Source organism: Ovis aries, chromosome 10 (assembly GCF_016772045.2).
Source record: "Ovis aries strain OAR_USU_Benz2616 breed Rambouillet chromosome 10, ARS-UI_Ramb_v3.0, whole genome shotgun sequence".
Taxonomy (NCBI): Eukaryota; Metazoa; Chordata; class Mammalia; order Artiodactyla; family Bovidae; genus Ovis; species Ovis aries.
Genome location: NC_056063.1, coordinates 59,368,082 through 59,389,218, shown reverse-complemented (window position 1 = coordinate 59,389,218; position 21,137 = coordinate 59,368,082). Strand labels below are relative to the sequence as shown.

The 21,137-nt window shown below is 38.3% G+C and overlaps 1 protein-coding gene across 1 annotated transcript; it reads left to right on the top strand.

Annotated features, from left to right (window-relative positions):
• The first annotated feature begins 14,801 nt into the window (after nucleotides 1-14,801).
• Nucleotides 14,802-19,080, top strand: SLITRK1 (SLIT and NTRK like family member 1). The gene is made up of 2 exons (XM_060394200.1): nucleotides 14,802-15,287; nucleotides 15,726-19,080. The coding sequence occupies exon 2, from the start codon at nucleotides 15,779-15,781 to the stop codon at nucleotides 17,867-17,869; it is 2,091 nt and encodes a 696-aa protein (XP_060250183.1). The 5' UTR covers nucleotides 14,802-15,287; nucleotides 15,726-15,778; the 3' UTR covers nucleotides 17,870-19,080.
• Nucleotides 19,081-21,137: the final 2,057 nt, after the last annotated feature.

Below are 21,137 nucleotides of genomic sequence, written 5' to 3'. Positions count from 1 at the left end.
TTTGAGCACAGAGATTTGAGGTTTATATGTATCCCACAATATATATGCAGATATGCATTGATTGTTGTTTAGCCTCTGTGTCATGCCCTACTCTTTTATGACCCCATGGACTGTAGCCTGCCAGGCTCCTCTGTCCATGGGATTTCCCAGGCATGAACACTGGAATGGATTGACATTTCCTTTTCAGGGGATCTTCACAAGCCAGGGATGGAACCCTGCATCTGCTGCATTGCAGGCAGATTCTTTACCACTTGAGAACCCCTGCAGATATGTACACACACACAACACACGCATATATATATATATATGTGTGTGTCTGTGTAATATGTACATATATACATAAATTCAAATAGTTTATGGTTTATAGTGGGAGATAGGACGTGCCTTATAATATAAGCTAGAGTGTGAGAGAAGAATGGAACTATGCAATGTGAATTCTAGTTAATTTGCACTTACATTTGTTGGAGAGTATTCATTAAAAATTACTCATGAAAAATCCCATGGACTGCAAGGAGATCAAACCAGTCAATCCTAAAGGAAATCAATTCTGAATATTTATTGGAAGGACTGACGCTGAAGCTGAAGCTCCAATACATTGGCTGCCTGATGCAAAGAGCCAATTCTTGGAAAAGTTGGGAAAGATTGGGAAAGATGCTGGCAAAGAGTGAGGGCAGGAAGAAAAGGAGATGACAGAGGATGAGATGGTTGGATGGCATCACCAACTCAATGGACTGAGCTTGAGCAAGCTCTGGGTGTTGGTGATGGACAGGGAACCCTGGCATGCTGCAGTCCTTGGGGTGGCAAAGAGTTGGAAACAACTAAGCAATTGAACAACAAAACATTTAAAAAGGAATATCTGCTTTACAAGCTTTCCTATTGGTTTCATACTTGGTTTTTACAGATCTCTGAGTTGGACTGTGAAGAAAGCTGAGTGCCAAAGAATTGATGCTTTTGAACTGTGGTGTTGGAGAAGACTCTTGAGAGTTCCTTGGACTACAAGGAGACCCAACCAGTCCATTCTAAAGGAGATCAGCCCTGGGTGTTCTTTGGAAGGAATGATGCTAAAGCTGAAACTCCAGTACTTTGGCCACCTCGTGCAAAGAGTTGACTGATTGGAAAAGACTCTGATGCTGGGATGGATTGGGAGCAGGAGGAAAAGGGGACAACAGAGGATGAGATGGCTGGATGGCATCACCGACTCAATGGACGTGAGCCTGGGTGAACTCCGGGAGTTGGTGATGGACAGGGAGGCTTGGTGCTGTGATTAATGGGGTCGCAAAGAGTCAGACAGGACTGAGCGACTGAACTTAACTGAACATGTCTTATTCTCCATCTTTATTAAAGTATAATCAATATATACAGTTTAATGAGTTTGGGCATATGAGTACACTCATGCTATCATCACTGCACATCAAAGAGGGTAATAAACATACCCATCACCTCCAAAAGTTTCCTTGTGTCCTTTACTTTTTTTATATTTTATTTCAGTGCGACTTCCCTTTCACTTTTCACTTTCATGCATTGGAGAAGGAAATGGCAACCCACTCCAATGTTCTTGCCTGGAGAGTCCCAGGGACTGGGGAGCCTCGTGGGCTAGCGTCTATAAGGTCGCACAGAGTTGGACACGACTGAAGAGACTTAGCAGCAGCAATAGCAGCAGGAACATTTAACATAAGATCTATCTTCTTAAATTTTGAAGTGCATAATACCTTACTCAATTCTAGGCACTGTGTTTTCATCATCATCTCCAGAATTAATTCTTTATGATAAAAAAGTCCATTTAAAGAATCTTATAAAACTTCTAGGTGTGCACCTGGGTTTTGACCAGAAATTTCACATAGTTATTCATTTAAAAATATTTTGTGAACAGTGTAAAGAAAGTAAAATAACGGTCACCAAGACAACTAAGACACAGTCATTTAGAGTTTTCAGAAGCCCTTTACCTCTACCATCTTTTTTAACTCTCAGAGAATAGACTTGAAATAGGCAGAGTAGAAATTATTGCATAGCTGCTGTTTGATATAAATTGTGCATCTTTTATATTTTGAGCTGCAAAATGTAATGATTAACTTTATATTTGAGCATTAATTAGTATATTATGGGAGTTAAACACACTTTGACCTCTTTTGATTGCTTTTGTCATATTTTCTACAATGTTTTAGCATCTTTTAACTTTAATTTTCATAGTGTATTATATTTTACAGCTCAATAGTTGGCTAGTGTTGAAAGCTTTTCTGTTCACAGCCTCTTTTAAATTTATTAACATATGCAGATATTTTTATATCTTTCTTATCTCTATAAGAAGAAAAGAAATAAGGGTGGTCCATACTTGGCTAATACTAGAAAGCTTTCTTTTCTCTTTTTTCTTGCTCACTCTCATTTATTAAAAGCTATCTATGAGTCAACACATACAAAAAATAACAATAGACCACATCAAAATATCATTTTGCATAAGTAATGAGAAGTATTTCTTCTAAAGTATTATTCTAGAAGGCATTGCCATGTATCTTTTTCACCTAGCTTTTGAAATAATTTAAAGTTATCATCATTCCCTGTGCAAACAGTTATGAGCATCTTTTAAGCTTCTTAACCTTTTACAGAAAGCAAACTAACATACCATAATGTTACTTGGAAAGAGTTTATGAAGCATATGGTGTCCATTTATCTTTACAGAAAATTAAGGATTCAAACATGGATTAAGCCACACAATCAAAGAGCTTGTATGTAGATTATTCAGTCTTGGCACTGTATCAAATTATTTGAATGCAGTGTTGCTGTTTCACCAAAAGATTATAATAGGAACTGCTTTTAAAACTCATTCCTCTATTTGCTCTAAGAAGTTATTGTGTAGTTCAAAATATTGACTTTACTCAATGTCTTCTATATGAAAATCTACTGTGAAAATATTAACTTATATTCACTAATTCTTAAGGAAATTGGTTTTCATAAGGAAACCATAGTTACCTCCCCATATTTTAAGGTAACCCTCAATATGTAATAGTACTTACTATAATACTGCTTACCTCCAGAATTCTGCCACCCACTCATGGGTCTTTAAAAATATCCTGTACCCAGTGGACCTATTTATAAAGTAGACTCTTGGCTCATAAGATGTATTTGATTAACAGGACAGGGCATAAGATGTGGTGATTAATAATATAAAGAAAACATCACAGCAATTCCATAAGTTTGACATCACATGAGCAATTTCACAATAGTAGAATACACCTCACCTATAAGCATGCCCTTATAAATTAGCAAACATGTTATTACCCATTTATTTCAAATACCATAATGCTCAGAAGCAAGTGTGTCACCAAATTAAAATGACTCTGAAGACCTTATAGTCCTGATGGGTCCTGATAATCTTTTCCAATTTGAATTCTCCTTAAAAATGTGTCTGTATCTAAAATTTGTTGTTTTATTGTGTATATTTTCTATATAAACTACCTCAAGTCCTTTGTGAAACCAAACATGCTATTAATTAATTGCTTAATTCTGTGCAGCTGCATTGTGCCAGGCCCTCTGCCAGATGCTGGAAATACAAAGAAAAACATGACACAGTCCCTTTTTTCAAGAAGTTGAAAATGTAGCCAAAGTAGCTCCCATTTTCATGGCACTTTGGAATATAGCAAGTTCTTCCATGTTATCATATTTGATATACACACTTGGGAAATTTAAAAAGTGCATTAGAAGTATGTTTACTCTTCCTGGGCAGTGAACTGCAACAATTATTTTGTTCAATAATAGATCCACTGGGAAGAGGTAGCAATGTGTGAAAACTCAAATCTGAATAGATGTCTCATCCTGGGAGAATAACTAAACTTTGGGGGAAGCTGCCTTTGGTTCTGTGTTGTGTCATTGAATTTTGATCTTCGTGAAACAAAATGCTTTCATTGTGACCAGAATCTGAAAATCTTACATTTATTTAGATATTGCCAATTGTGTATACTTCTGCATTGCCTAGTAAAGGCAGTGACCTGACCTCAAATAGATTAGAATGCCAAAAATCTACAGGTAAATATCAAAGGTAAAACTTGATACCATATTAACAAAAGTCTCTAATTTATTTATAGTCTGCTTAGACAATTTGTTTAAAGCAAAATAATTAACCGTTGACTAAATAGTAGTGATATAGTCATATTATAATTATTCATCTTTATTTTATTACACAAGATAAGCAACAAGCTAAACCACTACCACGATGATTATTGGCTTTGTGTTTTATTTGGTTATAATTTGAAAATAGATTTTTAAGTAAGGTTATTCACTCTCTCATTGTTTCTCTCCCATCCTCTTCACCCTATTAGTGATGGGAGGAGTCCAGCTCTGAGGTAATGGGGTTGGCCAAACACACAACTCCTGACCCTGGGCAATTGAGATTGAAAGCAGAGCAAGCACAGTGCAGCAAGCCACTTGCAGAGGTATGTGTGCTGATACTGGTTGTAATAACCCTCAGATGAAAAAAAAAAAAAAAAAAGAAATCTCCTCTTAACGGAGATTGAGAGAGCGTTTCAACATGTCTTTTGACTGGCGTGTTTGCAGATGTTTAAGTACTTTGAACAGAACTGTAATTATGGAAACGTGATTTTGCATCTCGTTGATTTACTTTAGAAACATCCCATTGAAATATGACATTTGATTTTGATTTTTCAAGACCACCTCAAAGACAAACTGGTTTATGTTGTCTCCTAACGCTGTTGACATAAATTATGTGCTGGTGGTGCCTATTTCAGCAAATCTTCCTTCAGTAATATCATGAATTGTAAATATGCTACTAAACTAGTGATAAACTCGGTGGGAATGGACCACAAATTTTCAGTGTAGGGTGATATCACCCACACAAAGAAAAAAAAAATTGGCTTGGAGTGGCATAATATTTGATATTACAATGGTCTGTAAACCTCCAAGGGGCCACTGTATATACGTGATATACACATGAAATTTTATGGTTGGAAGATTATGGGCAGGGGGAGATATCTATATAAAAGGCTCTTGACATGGGAAGTGATAAGTAGAAAATTAATAAGTTTGAGAAACAATGGTATAAACCAGTTGTATATGGTTTGAAGACATAAAGTTGATTGACCAAGAAGTAATTGATCAAGCAAAAGTAAAAACTTCGCTAAACCAGTAAAATTTCAAATGAAATAGTAGTAATGCTACAGTAAATAATCACATTCTAGAGAGTTTCCTATTGGAGTTAGAAATGGCAACCCATTCCAGTATTCTTGCCTGGGAAATTCTGTGGACAGAGGAACCTGGTGGGCTACAGTCCATGGGGTCCCAAAGAGTCAGACATGACTGAGCATGCATGCACACACACACACACACACACACACACACACACATACACAGTTTCCTATAGGAGTTCTTATAAGAGAACTTAAAATGATAACAATTACAAAACTATAATTACAAAATTTCAGATATGCTGTTATCACTACTTATTTTTAGATTAGTTTAAAAGAAGTAGATAAAAAATTAAAAAGACAAAATTACTGGATTTTAATGTTTCATGTTTTAATTAATGTAATTAATGTATTTACTTCTAATTTCATAAATGATAGGACATTTCAGAATAATTAGAAATACTTTCAAGTTGAAATTAGGAAAAAATTTGTGGAACAGTATGTTAAAATAGTATGTCTTTTCAAACATAGAACTAAAAGTGAGATGCATTAAACTGTCAGGAAATTTGTATTGTGTTTCTACTTAATTTTTAAATCAAAGTAACAATATTTATAATTTGTGGCAGGCAAGTGTTTTTCAATGACAAGTATTTTTATTAAGGCTGTATACTAACAAAAAATTCAAAGAAGTGAACTACATAAGCTTTACAAATAGCTAACCAATTCAAATAAATTCAGCTAGGTTTAAGTACTACAAAGTCAACTACAATTATATGTTAAAGTGGTCTTAAAAATAGAGGCCTTTTAGAAAGTTACTGTAAAATAAACTTTCACCAAATTTGCCCCCCTTAGTTAAAACTGAATATACAGAAAACTTCATTTAAGAAAAACAGCAAGTTTCTGCATGAGTTTAAAATGCAAATCTAATACCCGTTTAACATAATTGCTTTGAAAATAGCTATTAAACTAGTGAATTTTGTTTATAAGATGTTATTCAAAAGTTTGAATTATATTTGAAATATTCCATGTATATATCCCATATATTTTCTAGACCAGTCAATGGATTTTTTCTGAGTGACAATTTCAAGCTGTGCCATATTAGAATAAGGAGGAATACATAAAAAAATAAAAGGTTAGGCAGATAATATTATAAGGACATAGACAAAAAATATAAATTGTTCATTATCATATATGTAGAATCTTGTATTCTCAAAAATGTTATTAATTTAATTGAAAAATAAAGATAAAGAAGAATTTGTCACTTATCAACAAATCACACTATGAGAGATAATCAAGTTGATAAGGAAAAATATATTTCAGGAAACATATACACATCTATATGCATATATACCTATTTATATGTGTATATACATGTACAGGTTTACTTGTATATATACCACTCTGTATTTGTGTGTGTGTGTATATCTATTGTGGCTCAGCTGGTAAAGAATCCGCCTGCAATGCAGGAGACCTGGGTTTGATCCCTTGATTGGGAAGATCCCCTGGAGAAGGGAAAGGCTACCCACTCCAGTATTCTGGCCCAGAGAATTCCTTGGACTATAAAATCCATGAGGTCGCAAAGAGTAGAACATGACTGAGTAACTTTTACACTTTCACATTAACTTATGTAAATCAACTATAAGACATGAGATCACATCCTAGACTTCATGGTAGCTATTAGAAGGAGAAAGGCTTTTGATAAAAAGAAACATTCCAGGAAAAAGATATGTCACAGTGATTTAGATATGAACTTCAGTTTGAAATAACTGGGAGCTAAGTATTACACTTTTAATCTAAGTGCACCTAGCATACTATATGTTCAAAGAAATAAATGGCCTCTTTGTTAAACTGACCGTGTAATTTATTATATGGATCAACTTTTGAAAGTGAAGTTGTATGCTATGTGTATTCACTACTAGAAAACCCAGCATAAACCAGGACCTTTCTGGGAACCATAATGTTATGTTCACTTTACTCACATTTTAGATCAGTCTGATTTCCTGATTTATTGACGTAGAAAAGGGCATTTAGAAGGAGGAAACTGAGTAGCCCCCAAATTCTCTGGAAAGGCCAGAGAATCACACTAAGTGCGTGGATAGAAGCATAAGTGGCCCCACTGTCAGAACTGGTTGAAGTCTTGCCACAGCACATCTTGTGCTGAGGATGGTGTTGCCAATGTTCTGACCAATGGTACAAACTTTCCCGTCAACCTCACCCTCAGCCAGGGATATCCTGAGAAGATGTTCCTTGTCCGGGTTGTACTGCATGAGCCTCCTTCTGCCAGTACTACCACTGCTGGTGGAAATCTTTCCATTTCTCTTCCCACATGTCACTAGGTCTAATGTCAAAATCCAGGCATGTGAGTCTAACTGGCCAGGCCAAGTCTTAATAGTCTGCTAGATAGAGCCACCATGAGATCTGGGAAAATAGAGAGCTAATGTTTTTAACATGTATAATAGTATATACAACTTATTTCCCAACAAGAGTTAAAAGAAACTGACTAGTGTTATGAAATAAGATTCCCACACAAACACAGTGTATGGAAATCTATGAATTTTCTGAGTTTGATGCCAAAGTCCTTGATATTTTGAAAGCTCCAGGTAACTGCTCATGTGAGATGATGCTTTTTCATCTAATAATTACCAGAAATGTAAGAGTTGCCAATTCCAACTGATTAGAAAATGACATGTTTTCTGCCTTAACAAGTACTATTTAATCTTTTTCCTTGGGTAATTCAAAGTGCCCGATAGGATTTCCATTTTTCATGATGTTGAAATAAAAATTATATGCTAGTACATAGTGCTTGTGCAAAAATCTAAAAGAGATGGTGTTGACCTTTTACATCAGCTGATTAGACATTAGCCATCTACATGTGGTGATTTAATGGCCATCACAAAAAACAATCCACCTCTGTTAAATATATCACTCTACCTGGCCTGCAGTAGTGCATGTGATAAGGAGATTTATTCCTCCTGATCAAAACATTGCCTATACAAGAAGCAAGAATGAAAATGCAAATGGTGGCATTGGCCATCTTTTTATATTCTGGTATCTTACACAGGGTAAATATTATATGACATATAATGCCTTCAGTGTATGAATGTTTATGTGCAGCTTCTGCGTGCATGCAAAGATAAATAATTGATATCAACATCTACCTTTTTTGAAAACTATTAAAACAGAATACTGGTATAGTAAACTTTTAAATTGTTGTATTATTTTGAAATCTCATGAACACTCTCACATCACAAAGAGTCAAATTTTGGCCTAAAATAAGACCCATAGGCGACATTGTAATGTACATGATAAAGATAATAATGTAACTAGTGAACAGAGATTTTTAAGTCATATTTTTATCAAAGAAAAAAAAGAAGGAAAACAGTTAAGCCTCTTTAAAAATTTGTCACAGTTCCTGAAAGACTGGGCTTTGCTGGTGGCACTAGTGTTAAAGAATACACGTGCCAATGCAGGAGACACAAAAGTAGGCTAAATCCCAGAGTGGGGATGATCCCTTGGAAAATGAAATGGCAACCCTTTCCAGTATTCTTGCCTGGAAAATCCCACTTATAGAGGAGCCTGATGGGCTATAGTCTGTGGTGCCACAAAGAGTTGGACATGACTGAGCGCACCCAAAACACTAATAGAGTAAGAAGTAACATTTTTGATTTTATGCGTTTTAAAAGTCCAGTCAATAAGCTGAAGAGGTAAACTCTCTGGGTTTTTGCTAAACCACTTCAGTCGTGTCCGACTCTGTGCAACCCCATAGACGGCAGCCCACCAGGCTTCCCCGTCCCTGGGATTCTCTTGCAAAAGTACCAATTCATCCCTATTATTAGCATCATTACACATTTGTTGGTTGTCAACCAGGTGCATGGTACTGTACCAACTTTTAAGGGATACACAAAATGTAAGTTAGAAACTCATTTTCTGGAGAAAAAAGGAATTTTATAAATATATGCATGAGAAAATATATCTAGTGCACATAATGCATAGAAAACATGAAACCTAAAAGTCCACCTAAATAATTCATAGATTGTATTTCTTTTCCAAGTTCCTTATTTGTGAATTAATCCTGTCTCCAAGCTTTCTAACTCCTATGGTCTGCTCCACTCGATTTATTGCTGTTGGATTATGCATTCTTGTTCAGTTGTGTTTGATTCTTTTTAAACCATATAATATGTCCAGTACTCTGCTAAGTGACAGATATAAAAAGATGAAAAGATTTGACTTCTGCCCTCAAGAATGTTACACTCTGGTGAGAAATCACTGCCTCAAAACAAATAATTTTTTTTAACACAATTTAGTAGCTATTCTATTGTTGGTATTAAAGTGAAAGGGAGTGAAATGCATAAACGACTTGGTATGGAAAGGACTCACAGAACTGATGTTAAGTAAAAATTATATCTTAAATGTTGAACAGGAATGAAGATGGCAATTGATGTACTCTATAAAAAATTAGAAATGAAAATGAATTTGTTCAAGTAATAAGGTCAGCATTGGCTTCACTTTAAAAATCCTGAACTAGTGAGAAATATTTTAAATGATAATAAATAATAGTGGCAGGGGTTTAGGGAAATGGGAAATTTCATCTACTGCTCATGGTGTATAAACTGGCAAAAAGTTTGTGTAGGCAATTTGTCAATTTGCATCACCTTTCTCCTAGACTTTGACCTGGCAATCCAACTGCTAGGGATCTGTAATGAGAAGATAAATGATGATGTTTACAATGGCTTATGTACAAGGTTGTTCTTTGCAACATCATTTATGAGGGCAAAATCACCTATGAGGGCAAAATCTTTAGAAAGAACTAAATATCCAACAATGTAGAATTATTTCAAAGAATAATGTTACATCATGCAAGCAAATTCAGCCCCTAATGTAATATAGTAATGGATGTTTATTAACACTGAACATTTTCAGAAATAAATGTTAAGTGCAAAAAGTATATTACAAAATATATAGCTGTATGTTCACCATAGTAATTTCTGAATGCTGCAACTCTGTGATTTTAATTTTGCTGTGTTGTTGCTCTCAACATTTTTCCAAAATCTAAACAAGTAATATATATTTCTTTTATCTTAAAATTTTTAATGCATATGCTGTAGGAAACAAAAACAGAGCTATATTTTGTAAGTGATTATCTGCAAGGTCTTTTTTAAAGAATAGAATACATTCTTAACAGTATGTACTTAAATACCAATTAAAATAATAAACAATTGTACAACTATATGTCCTTAGTTCAGTATAGTATACTGTATCATAGTGCATACATATGAGTAACAAAAAACTTTAGTTGCCTAATTCATGTTATAATAAAATGAAAAGAAAAAAAGATTTTCTTACTTACAAACTTGTATTTTTGATCAGGGTTCTCCCCAATAGGTCCAAAAGAGTGACTTCTATGAGACTTTGTGGGAAATCAGTTTCAACTCCAAGATGATTGAAATTAAGACACAGGCAATATAAACTTAAAGTGATATGAAAATGAGAAAATGATACTTCAGGACATAATGTAAAAGTGGGAAAATACCTTGATATGTCCTACTAAGTTTACTGTTTATTTGATGATACAGTATGTACGTTTTGAAAATCAACTTACTATAAAAGAAATATTTTTAAAATATTTTATTGTTTTGCCTTTCAGAAGTTATATAATATAATAATTATCTTGGCACTCCACTCCTAGAATATTATTTATATGTAAAAAGAAGATATGGAGAAATTGGAAATCTTACATTCTAAACATATTAGTTTGTAGGTATAATTGATTTATTTCCTTGTCTCTTAGTTTTTACAGTTGTTCCCAGAAGCAAGAATTCCAATAACTCCTTTATCTTACAAACTTTAGGAAAGCACAGTATAGATTAAACTCAGAACTAGTGAGTTCTGTTTACAGTGGCTCTTACATTTATTCTTGGCCTCAAGCCCTAGTGAATATGCAAATACATGAACAAAAAATCCTAAATCCAAATATGAAAAATGTAAGGAATAATGAGACACTAGACTTTTACTGAAATTATTTTTTAGAGAATTGGATTGAGAAAAAAAGTCCTTCAAGAGATCAAAAATCTGCAAGCTCCAAAGATTTAATTTAGTAATAAGGAGAGCTGAACTAAGGTAACAGCATTGCATATTTAGAATAGATAGAGATTTAGGGTTGAGAGTAAAAATTTGACTCATGAGGGTGTAGCTTTGTTATCTTTGCCAGTATCAACAGATGTTATTTAATCTTGGTATATAACTCAAATGTACCTCAGTTGCAGCTTCAACACTTATAAAATAGGAGAATGATATCACTATACATGAATAAATTTCAGTATTTCCCTCTGGAATAAAAAGTAGTGTGGATAGGAAAGATTAAAAATGAACTTCTTATGTATGATTTTGTATTTCTTAAAAATATTACTTTTATAATTAAAAATCAAATGGAATACTTTAAAAATTATTGTAAGGATTATATACTGAGGAATAAAAGGATATAAAATTAATGTTTGCTATAAATTCTACTTTTTCATCTTAAATATGCAGTGCACATATGGAAGTGTCTGGAAATTTGATGTCATTTGCGAAAAAAAAAAGAGATCATTAACAGATAGCCCCTTTCCGTTAATGACTTTGTGATGTTTACATCATACTTGTGTCACTTGAGAGATGAACCTATTTGAGAAAGAATAAGAAAAAGAAAAGAGCATTGAATGATGCAATTGAAGTACTTTTGGCCACAGCATAAAAATGAAACTATAGTCCTGAGCAAATATTATCAATTCTCATCATCATCTGAAGTGTCCTTTATCTCTGGCTCCTGAGATCATCTGTTATAAGAGGCAAAGCAATTGAAGTAGTTCACTTGAACTCAAATAGATATCGTAGAACCCTTTTATGAAGAGTTCATGCCTAAGAACTGTTCCCCTAAGGCATTAGAAATGTTTAGATCACATACACATTCCCTATTTTTTTTTTTTTTTACTACGCACCAAGAAATGTACTGTTGTTTTATTTGAAGAGTTATCCTCCCAGAAAGGTGGATGTACTTTTCTTGATTGCTTTATTTCTCTGAAATATATTTATTATAAAAATAATTATGAAGACTTTTACCAACTCATTAACAAGGGTACATTTTCCATTGATATATATGTGTGTGACTGTTCTCTGCTTACAAATTTGGTAGTGGATATGTTCATAGAGGCGATAGGTGGCTCAGAGGTAAAGAATCCACATGCCAATGCAGGAGACACAGGAGACGAGGGTTTGATCCCTGGGTGGGGAAGATCCCTGGTGGAAGAAATGGCAATCCACTCCAGTGTTACTGCCTGGAAAAATCCTATGGGCAGAAGAGCCTGGTGGGTTACAGTCCATGGGGTGACAAAGAGTCAGACACAACTGAGCATGCACATATTGGGCTATCCCACACAGGCAGAGGTTTAGAAAAAGCTATTTGAAGATGGTAGAATTGGACAAAAAGTGTGTAAGATACTGAAACAGGAAAATCCTATCCATAAATTTTCCAAAATGATTGGTGCTTTGAGAGGCAAGAAACAATCCGGAGAGGAAAGAAGCAATTAGGAGAGAAAGATACAGAGTTTAATGGGTGGGGGAGGGGTGGATTCTGAATATCAATTGTTTATTATCCCAACACTGTTCGTTTAAATACATCCTTTCAGCTTCTTCGCATAAAGTATTTATTCAACAAGTTAATAAATATGTAACCAATTAAGCATTAAAGTGTGATTTTTAGATGATTATCATCAATATTTTCCTTCCGAAATAGCCAGCATTTTCCTGTCTCCTTCAGAGTCTTGCCACAGATACTGCAGGACGCTGCCCTCCTCTCTCAGGGTGGTTTCTGGGGCCAAGAAGTTTCAGATCTGAGTCCTCTTACAAAGAAACCAATATCCTCCACCCCATCTGTAGTTCTCAACTGCGTAGCATTATTTTTGAGAAAAGGTTTCAAATTGATTAAGCTCTTTTCCCTGTTCCTGCAAGTGGTAGTAGGTTAAGTTAAATAAGAACACGATTGTTTATAGAAGCATAATAGATTGTCTGAAAAAAGGCCTTTCAGTCTCTCCCTCTTTCTCTTTCTCTCTCCTCTCTCTCAAATACACACACACTCACACATACACACTATACAGAGCTGAACCTTCATCCATGACCCCCACTGAATTTCACCAGAATATAACAACACATTTGATTATATGAAAATATTATATATAGATATGATAACTGTCCCTCCCCAATTATCACCTTATGGTCCTGGTGTAAGAAATCTCCCCTACATTTCCCTGAATTTTCCCAACCCCTTTCCTCCCCCCCAAACTTTCACGCTTTAGCCTTTTCCAAATGCATGATCCTTGAATATTTGATCTTTTATGCAGCTTATTAGAGACTTGTAACAGCTGTCCAACTTGTGTAAGACCTAATTAAAAGGGAAATTGACATGAACATAGTATTCCTGCTTAGACTGAAGAAAGAACCAAACAACATTTTTTTAAGTCCTGTAAATTCCAAACACTAAATCGATGCACACAATTTTTAGCAGTGTTGATGAGAAAGGTGTTGACTCTGGTAAGTCAGCAAAACAGCCTTCAGAGAGAAGCTGCATTTCATATTCTCCCCCCTCCCAGATGTTAGTAGAACTTGGTTTTTATAAGCTCTATCTAAGTTTGAAGAACCTATGGATTCCTTCCCCAGGAAAAGCCTGAGTACATTGCCCTGGCAGCACCACTGACCCAGCAAAGAGCAACTGGCCAGTACCTGAATAATGTTTGCACAGAGCTTTGGAGACTGGAGATTTCTCTCTCTCTCTAGCAAAATGCAACTGGTTATTTACTTGTATGCATTTTAAATTCCTCCAAATGGATGCAGAAACTTTGTGTGTTTGAGAGACTGAGGGAGTGTGTGTATGTGTGTTTGTGGTGTGCGTGCATCAGTCTGCCAGTGGGTTTTTAAGAGCACTCACGAATCATACTGGGATTTTTCCCTGCCCCCTCCCTTCTTTTCCTGTTCTCAGTCAATGCTTTTGGGTCTGGAATCAAAGATGCAAGCGTACATTGTGTTTTCACCCTGTAGACTTAAGTAACATTCAGGAAATATCAGAAAAACCTAACTCTCAAAGGCCAAATTGGCTAAAATTCTATAACAAGTTTTAAAAAGTATGTGCCTAAATTACATATCTCACAGCAAAAAAAAAAAAAAAAAAGCATACCCAAATTCATAATGTAAAATATATTTCAAATAGCCACTTTCAATATGCTAAAATAAAAAAATGGGGGGGGTCTCAAAGACATCAAATAGCATAAAACATTGTACTGCAAAGACGGAAGAAATGCATTTAAAGCACCGATGAAAATGGCGTGCGGTATAATTACCTCAAATTGCTGTTCGCTTGACACCCTGACACTAATTTTATTCAAGCCATCGGGAAATAAATGTTTTAAAAGCACTCTTTCCAAACGCCGGAGCTAGTGGGGGCTGTGAGTTCGTTAAGGAAAGGAAAGGGTAAAGTTTTCAGCACGCAAAAAGAATTAAATAATCCTTTTAAAATCAGCATCTTTGTGAATCGCCAGCCTTTAATGCCTACATTTTTAACGCTTGCCCTGTACGTGGATTGATTTTTTTTTTTTTTTTTCCTTCAGCATTCCCTCACCAGATGGATTTTTGCTACTGCAGATCAGCAGAGGGTGTCAGATCTTTGAGTGCACCAGGCTGGAACGAACAGAGCTTCTTAGCAACTCTCTTCTCCCCCCTCCCTATTCTCGCGTTCTCTCCCTCCCTCAGACAGCTCCCCCCAACCACCCGCCCTCCGCCCCCTCCACGTAATTCCGAAAGAGCAGAAGAAAGAGAAGGAGAACAAGAAAAGAAGAGCTAGTAACCGAGAGAGAGCCGGAGTCCAGGGAAAAAAAAAAAAAAAGGCTGAAGAGGACCGAAGGGGAGGAAAGGGAAAGGATGGACAGCCACAAAACGCAGCGATTGCGGAAAATTTCCAGCGCCATTGGTTCGGCAGCGTGAGTCCTTCGGTCCGGCGTGATTTCAGCACCGGGGGGACTGGACAGCACCTCGGGGGGACTCCTGGGCAACCCGCAGCCACGGCAGGAACTCCATCAAGCAGCCTCAACAACAGAAGCCACTGAAAACCCTGCTTTGTATCAGAGAGGCAAGGTCAGTCCGACGCACAGCCATGCACAGGCAGTGCGCCTGTACTACGCTGCAAACCCTCTGCTTGTTTCTCTAACATGCACTTGCTTCTAATTACCAGCATTGTTCCCTTTCTGATTAGTGAGGAACTAGGCAAGAGTCTGTAAGGGTGTATTTTTAATTTATATGTACATATTTAACTTCTTTTTCGTTATCTTTAAAGGGTTGAGAGGGAGTGGGGTTACTGGTTCTACTTTTTTTTTTTTTTCTTTTTGCTTGCCTTGCACTACTGTGCCTGAATAGTTTGTAGATATAATTATTGACTGGCGCCTGGGTTGTTGCAGTGCGGGGGGGTTAGGGAGGAAAGAATCCACCCCCACCCCCCCAAACCCTTTTCTTCTCCTTCTCTGGGTTCGGACATTGGAGCACTAAATGAACTTGAATTGTGTCTGTGGCGAGCAGGATGGTCGCTGTTACTTTGTGATGAGATCGGGGATGAATTGCTCGCTTTAAAAATGCTGCTTTGGATTCTGTTGCTGGAGACGTCTCTTTGTTTTGCCGCTGGAAACGTTACAGGGGACGTTTGCAAAGAGAAGATCTGCTCCTGCAATGAGATAGAAGGGGACCTACACGTAGACTGTGAAAAAAAGGGCTTCACAAGTCTGCAGCGTTTCACCGCCCCGACTTCCCAGTTTTACCATCTATTTCTGCATGGCAATTCCCTCACTCGACTTTTCCCTAATGAGTTCGCTAACTTTTATAATGCGGTTAGTTTGCACATGGAAAACAATGGCTTGCATGAAATTGTTCCTGGGGCTTTTCTGGGACTGCAGCTGGTGAAAAGGCTGCACATCAACAACAACAAGATCAAGTCTTTTCGAAAGCAGACTTTTCTGGGGCTGGACGATCTGGAATACCTCCAGGCTGATTTTAATTTATTACGGGATATAGACCCGGGGGCCTTCCAGGACTTGAACAAGCTGGAGGTACTCATTTTAAATGACAATCTCATCAGCACCCTACCTGCCAACGTGTTCCAGTATGTGCCCATCACCCACCTGGACCTCCGGGGAAACAGGCTGAAAACACTGCCCTACGAAGAGGTCTTGGAGCAAATCCCTGGCATTGCTGAGATCCTGCTAGAGGATAACCCATGGGACTGCACCTGTGATCTGCTCTCCCTGAAAGAATGGCTGGAAAACATTCCCAAAAATGCCCTGATCGGCCGAGTGGTCTGTGAAGCCCCCACCAGACTGCAGGGCAAAGACCTCAATGAAACCACTGAACAGGACTTGTGTCCTTTGAAACACAGAGTGGATTCTAGTCTCCCGGCTCCCCCTGCCCAAGAAGAGACCTTTCCCCCTGGCCCCCTGCCAACTCCCTTCAAGACAAATGGGCAAGAAGATCATGCTACCCCAGGGTCGGCTCCAAATGGAGGTACAAAGATCCCAGGCAACTGGCAGATCAAAATCAGACCCACGGCAGCGATAGGGACCGGCAGCGCCAGAAACAAACCCCCAGCCAACGGCTTGCCCTGCCCTGGGGGCTGCAGCTGCGACCACATCCCGGGGTCGGGTTTAAAGATGAACTGCAACAACCGGAACGTGAGCAGCTTGGCTGATTTGAAGCCCAAGCTCTCCAACGTGCAGGAGCTCTTCCTGCGAGATAACAAGATCCACAGCATCCGAAAATCGCACTTTGTGGATTACAAGAACCTCATTCTGTTGGATCTGGGCAACAACAACATCGCCACCGTAGAGAACAACACTTTTAAGAACCTTTTAGACCTCAGGTGGCTGTATATGGACAGCAACTACCTGGACACGCTGTCCCGGGAGAAATTCGCTGGGCTGCAAAACCTCGAGTACCTGAATGTGGAGTACAACGCGATCCAGCTCATCCTTCCAGGCACCTTCAACGCCATGCCCAAACTAAGGATTCTCATTCTCAACAACAACTTGCTGAGGTCCCTACCCGTGGACGTGTTTGCTGGGGTCTCGCTGTCTAAACTCAGCCTGCACAACAATTACTTCATGTACCTTCCAGTGGCCGGGGTGCTGGACCAGTTAACCTCTATCATCCAGATAGACCTGCACGGAAACCCCTGGGAGTGCTCCTGTACCATTGTGCCTTTCAAGCAATGGGCAGAACGCCTGGGTTCCGAAGTGCTGATGAGCGACCTCAAGTGTGAGACGCCGGTGAACTTCTTTAGGAAGGATTTCATGCTCCTCTCCAATGACGAGATCTGCCCCCAGCTGTACGCGAGAATCTCGCCCACGTTAACTTCGCACAGTAAAAACAGCACTGGGTTGGCGGAGACCGGGACTCACTCCAACTCCTACTTAGACACCAGCAGGGTGTCCATCTCCGTGTTGGTCCCAGGACTGCTGCTGGTGTTTGTCACCTCCGCCTTCACTGTGGTGGGCATGCTCGTGTTTATCCTGAGGAATCGAAAGCGGTCCAAGAGAAGGGACGCCAACTCCTCGGCGTCCGAGATTAATTCCCTACAGACAGTCTGTGACTCTTCCTACTGGCACAATGGGCCTTACAACGCAGATGGGGCCCACAGAGTGTACGACTGTGGCTCCCACTCGCTCTCAGACTAAGACACCTAGCCTGGGTAAAGCAGAGGCGAGAGGAGGAGGGGAAGGATGGAGATGCCCCTCCACGGCCCCACTCTGCCCGCATCCCTGGGGGTGGGGTAGATCGGAGGAGCCCACACCCAAGTTCAGCGCGCCCCGAGGCTTGATGGACAAAAGTAAATAGATAACTATGGACTCGCTCGACGCAGAGGGTCTGACCCCTTTAGTTCCCTTCGGGAAACAAAGAGCAGACTGTGGTGAGCTGGCAGAGCGCTGCCAACTCGCTCTTTGCTGCAGCCCCTTTTGACAAAGCCCAGCAGGAGCCCTGCTCAGAGCGGAGACGGTGCCCCTCCCCGCGGGGGAGGGGCTGGAGGGGATGGCTGCCGCGGTCCTATACATATATACATATACCTACATCTATATAGAGAGATAGATTATCTATTTTTCCCCCTGTGGATTAGCCCCGTGAGAAGGCGGGGGCGCGATGGCTCCCTGTTGGCTACGGAGGGATGGGCGGTTGCACGAAGGCATGAATGTATTGTAAATAAGTAACTTTGACTTCTGACAAAAAGTGCTGCATGGCTCGCATGGAATCCACGCGCTCCAGGGACGCTGCCCTCCCAGCGACTGGGGACCCCGTCACGTTCACAGCACCCACCCTCTTACCTGATAAGTCCCATCATATCAAACTTTCTATAAACAAAAATACAGCATAATCAGAAAGTGCCATTTCGCCATTATTTGTGATCGGTAGGCAGTTCAGAGCGTTACGTTTACTGTGAACAACAACAACAAATGTAAAGGTTTTATTTAGGATATTTGCATGGCTAGTCATCAGTCCATTTTATGAGTTAAAAATGTATTTTGTTGAGCAAAGTTTTTATGGGTTGTTTTGGGTTTTCTTTTATTTTGATGGTGATTTTTCTTTTGGAGGGGGAATATTTTTCTATACATATCCAATAATGCCTTCCATCTGAATGTAAAATAAGTACCCATGATTTCTATTATAGTATCAGTGTAATTATTAAAAAAAAAGATTTTGAGGCAGTTAAGCATGACCAATTAATGTCACTCTAGTGCTTAGGCTGCGATCCTATGGTAGCAATTCTGTGCTGGTGTAAATCTTACTTATAAAGTAGGAAAAAAGAACCGAGGAAGCACGTGGAACTTACTAATTCTATTCGAGGATTTTATAATGGCATATTTTTTCAGTATTAAAGTGAAAATGTTTTCAACTCTGGGTCCTTACATTTTTCCAGCTTCGTATTTGCAACATGGTAAATTGGATTTGCGGTGGAAGGGATGTGGGAGGGGGGTGGTTGGGAGTGGATCCCTTTAAGAGCTACATTAAGGCTCTATCTTTAATCCTCTCAGCTTTTTGCCCTTTAGTAGCTCCCCTCCCCCTCCATCCCCGCCGGGACTTTTCCAGCTTTCCCCTGTGGTTAAGGAAGGTCTTTCCCCGACACACCCCCTCCCCCTCCCTTTTCCCCCCATCCTTATGCGGCAGTGAATCCCTTTATTAATACTGGAAATCCCTGGCTGCTGCTGCTGCTGCTGCTGCACACACTGCAGATATGTTAAGGATGTTAGTAGTGATTTGATTTAATTGACTGTCTAGATCGGTCTCATTAAACAGTGGAGGTTTCATTGGTCAGCACTCTTTGATGAAAGACAGCCCTAATGACTGGCATTTGAGATGCTGCTGGCATTTTGAATTCAACATCTGCTGAAAACGGTAAAACTAATTAGTGCCCACCCACCCTGCCCGCCCCAGCAACTGCATATTGAAATTTGTTAAAGCACTCATCTTTATGGAAATCAATCATTATCCTAAAGAAGTGTTTCTCTGCCATCATTCGGATTTCTGGTTGTGGCCCAGTAATTAACAAGAAAAGCATTGAACTGTTTGAATTTTATGAGCCAGTGTAACTCTGGCCTCAATCATATTCCTCCGGGATTTCTAAGCAGTCTATTTTATCAGCAGTTAGGGGACAGAACAGCAAATAAAACCAGTGTTGATGGGGTCTGCATTCCACCACATATCCACCTTTGAGAAGTATGTTAAAAGACTGCAGACCACAGATTTAAACACACACGCACACACACACACACACACACACACACACACAATTGTAGGATTGTAAATCAGCCAATGAAAGCCCCCAGAGCAGCTGTAAGATTTGCCTTCTAGAACTCATATTCTAAAGAGAAGAAATTTCCCAGAACAGTGATGTTCTAGAGTATGTATTATTTATTTTAACGCTTTTTAAATAAAATCTTTATTATAAACCATGACTATTCCTAAGGCCATTCATCATTTTCTCTCTTGATTCTTTTGTTTGTGGAATGCATTTCATAGTAGTGTGATTATAAGCTACTATTCTTTGACAAATATTATGGGTTGTTATTTATTTATTTAATCATTTTTCATGTCAAGACCTTAATTCTTTTATGGAAAGACAGCTGGGTTCCTGATAGGCAATCAGCAGATTTACTCTCGATGAAAAAGTTGGGAGAGAGAATGAATTATATATTCAAGGATTCTATGACCTTAAAAAGGAGAGGAAAAGATGGCAGGTGTTCTATGTTTTTAGTGGAAAGTGACCCTTGAAAGACACCTAGTGAGGCATGATGGTAATTTTTAAACTGATACATTAGTTTAAGTCAGGAAAATAGAACTTCTGGTAGAAGGTGTGTGCTGGGACCTGAGCTTTCCTTCATACTAATTAAAACAAAATTAAAATATAGAAGGCAAAGTTTAAAGTATTTTTTAAATATTAGCTTTAGTGGTTTTTGAATGGTCATTGTGTACCAGACATGCACTAAGTGGTTTACAGAATTGTTTAATTTACCCTTCACAAGCACCGAATAGTAAGATGTTGCTATTTTCATTACACCAATGAGAAAATTGAGGTTTAAGGAGAGTAGGCAATAACTCAGATCTCATAAATAGTGGGGCTGTATTTAAACCCAATTATCCTCATACACCAAAAACTCACTCTGTGTATGGAGTAGTCTTATACATTTACTTGGTAACTTCTTAAAGAATACTATCCTTTTTATAAATACAGTATAAAAAGGAAGGACCCTGGGTGTATCTTCTTAATTCAGTGCGTATTGTTGGCCCTTATATTTTCAATTTGTCTTACAACAGAAAGCATTGTCCTACATTTGAAGGAGATAACTTTAGTGTGTTCTCCAAGACTGAGTAAGAAGACTTAACATAAAAGAAAAAAGATGAATGTGCATTATGAATTCATGAATTATATAAATTCAAGTCAAATGTAAATTA

What these genes read in the sequence shown, in the direction of transcription:
- SLITRK1 (XM_060394200.1), top strand. Translation starts at nt 15,779, where the DNA reads ATGCTGCTTTGGATTCTGTTGCTGGAGACGTCTCTTTGTTTTGCCGCT.